Raw genomic sequence first — 1,546 nt, 5'->3', positions numbered from 1 at the left:
CTCACATCTTACCCATTCATGCCATCTGCTTGGGGTCCTGGGTCCAAGCCTCAAAACTCACTGCCACCGAGTTTATTCCAAGTCATAGTGACCCCACGGGGACAGGATAGAAGCGCCCCTGTGGGTTTCCAGAGCTGTAACTCTTTACTGGGGTAGAAAGCCTGGTCTTCCTCTCTGTGAGAAGCTGGAGGTCTCAAACTGCTGGCCTTGAGGTGAGCAACTCAACGCATAACCCACCGTGCCATAGAGATTGATGATGAGAGTACACATATTTTAAATTTATATTGCTGGTGAAGAAAAGATTAAGTATCGATTGAAAAACTCACTCCCCTGGCAGTTTCTAGACAATCATTTCTTTGGTTAAATTCTCTGGGTGCTGTCAACATGGTTGGCATTAGTTGTTTCTCTTCTGTTGTCTCAATCTCCCTGCCCCTGTCTTTTCACCTCTGCGTCCAGACGTCTGCTGAGGTCAATTCTCATTTTTAAAATAGTAACACCATACTGCAGGAGCCCTGAGCTACCAGCCACAAGGTCAGCAGTTGGAACTCAGCAGCTGCTCCAACAGGAGAAATAGGTCTGCACTCCTGTAGATGGGCAGCTTCTGAACCCCCAAGGGGCAGTTCTCCTCTGCCCTGTAGGGGCTCAATGGGTCCAAATGGACTTGAAGGCATGGTGCTTGATTTGATAACACAATACTCTAGGACAGTGGTTCTCCACCTTCCTCATGCCACGACCCTTTAAAACATTCCTCCTGTCGTGGTGACCCCAGCCATGAAATTCTTTTCATTGCTACTTCATCACTGTTGTGAAAGGGTTGTTGGACCCCCCTTGGGCATCGCAACCCACGGGTTGAGAACTGCTGCTCTAGGGGGACAAGTTTTACTTTGGGCTCAACTGTCATTTAATGAAAGGTGACTTGAAGGGATAGTGAGGCACCCAGGTGGGCTGTCAGGCAAGTGTTGGACTGCAAACTTCCAGGTCAGTGGTTCAAAGCCACCAGCTGCTCTGCAGGAGAGAGTCAAAGCGATGTGCTCCCATAAAAACTTCCCCAGAGCCTCCAACACTCTACATAGCATTGTCATAAAGCCGCTCATCGGCAGTGGGTTTTGCTTTTCAGGGAATAGTTTTCAATTCAGGGTTTGAAGAGCAAGTCAAAGCTAGAGTCTTATAGACCCCTACAGACTCAATAGGTCCAATAAATCTGGATTCTGAGAAACATCTGAAGTTCTGCATGACATTTCTGTCCCTGGTTAGCTGGCTCTCTCTATGAAATTCCTGATCAGCACACTTAGTACAGGCAGCCGGGCACCACCTACATCTTCTGGTCTCATAGCGGATGTCGTTGCAATCCCACGAGGGTGACTTTCTCTCTCCCATCTACATGCCTCTTCTTAGGACAGAAGGACAAGTCTGAGGAAGTCTTACCTAGGGCATTGAAGGCGGGCAGCAGGTCAAACTCCACACTTTCCGGCAACTCTTTGGACCTCAGGGAGAAGCTGAGCACCCTGGGAGCACACCACTTGGAAATCTCCACCTTCACTTCAAA

General features: G+C 48.7%; 1 protein-coding gene across 1 annotated transcript in view; it reads right to left on the bottom strand.

The window, feature by feature from the left end:
* OAS2 (2'-5'-oligoadenylate synthetase 2) overlaps positions 1–1,546 on the bottom strand; it is a 32,594-nt gene that overhangs the window by 8,738 nt on the left and 22,310 nt on the right. Inside the window, exon 8 of the mRNA XM_045296696.1 lies at positions 1,426–1,539. Within this exon, the coding sequence (XP_045152631.1) occupies positions 1,426–1,539 (114 nt within the window). The remainder of the gene's footprint in view (positions 1–1,425; positions 1,540–1,546) is intronic.

The sequence above is a fragment of the Echinops telfairi genome, unplaced genomic scaffold (genome assembly GCF_000313985.2).
Source record: "Echinops telfairi isolate 266 unplaced genomic scaffold, ASM31398v2 ScPeMD7_7412;HRSCAF=8450, whole genome shotgun sequence".
Lineage (NCBI taxonomy): Eukaryota > Metazoa > Chordata > Mammalia > Afrosoricida > Tenrecidae > Echinops > Echinops telfairi.
This window is presented reverse-complemented; position numbering and strand designations above follow the sequence as displayed.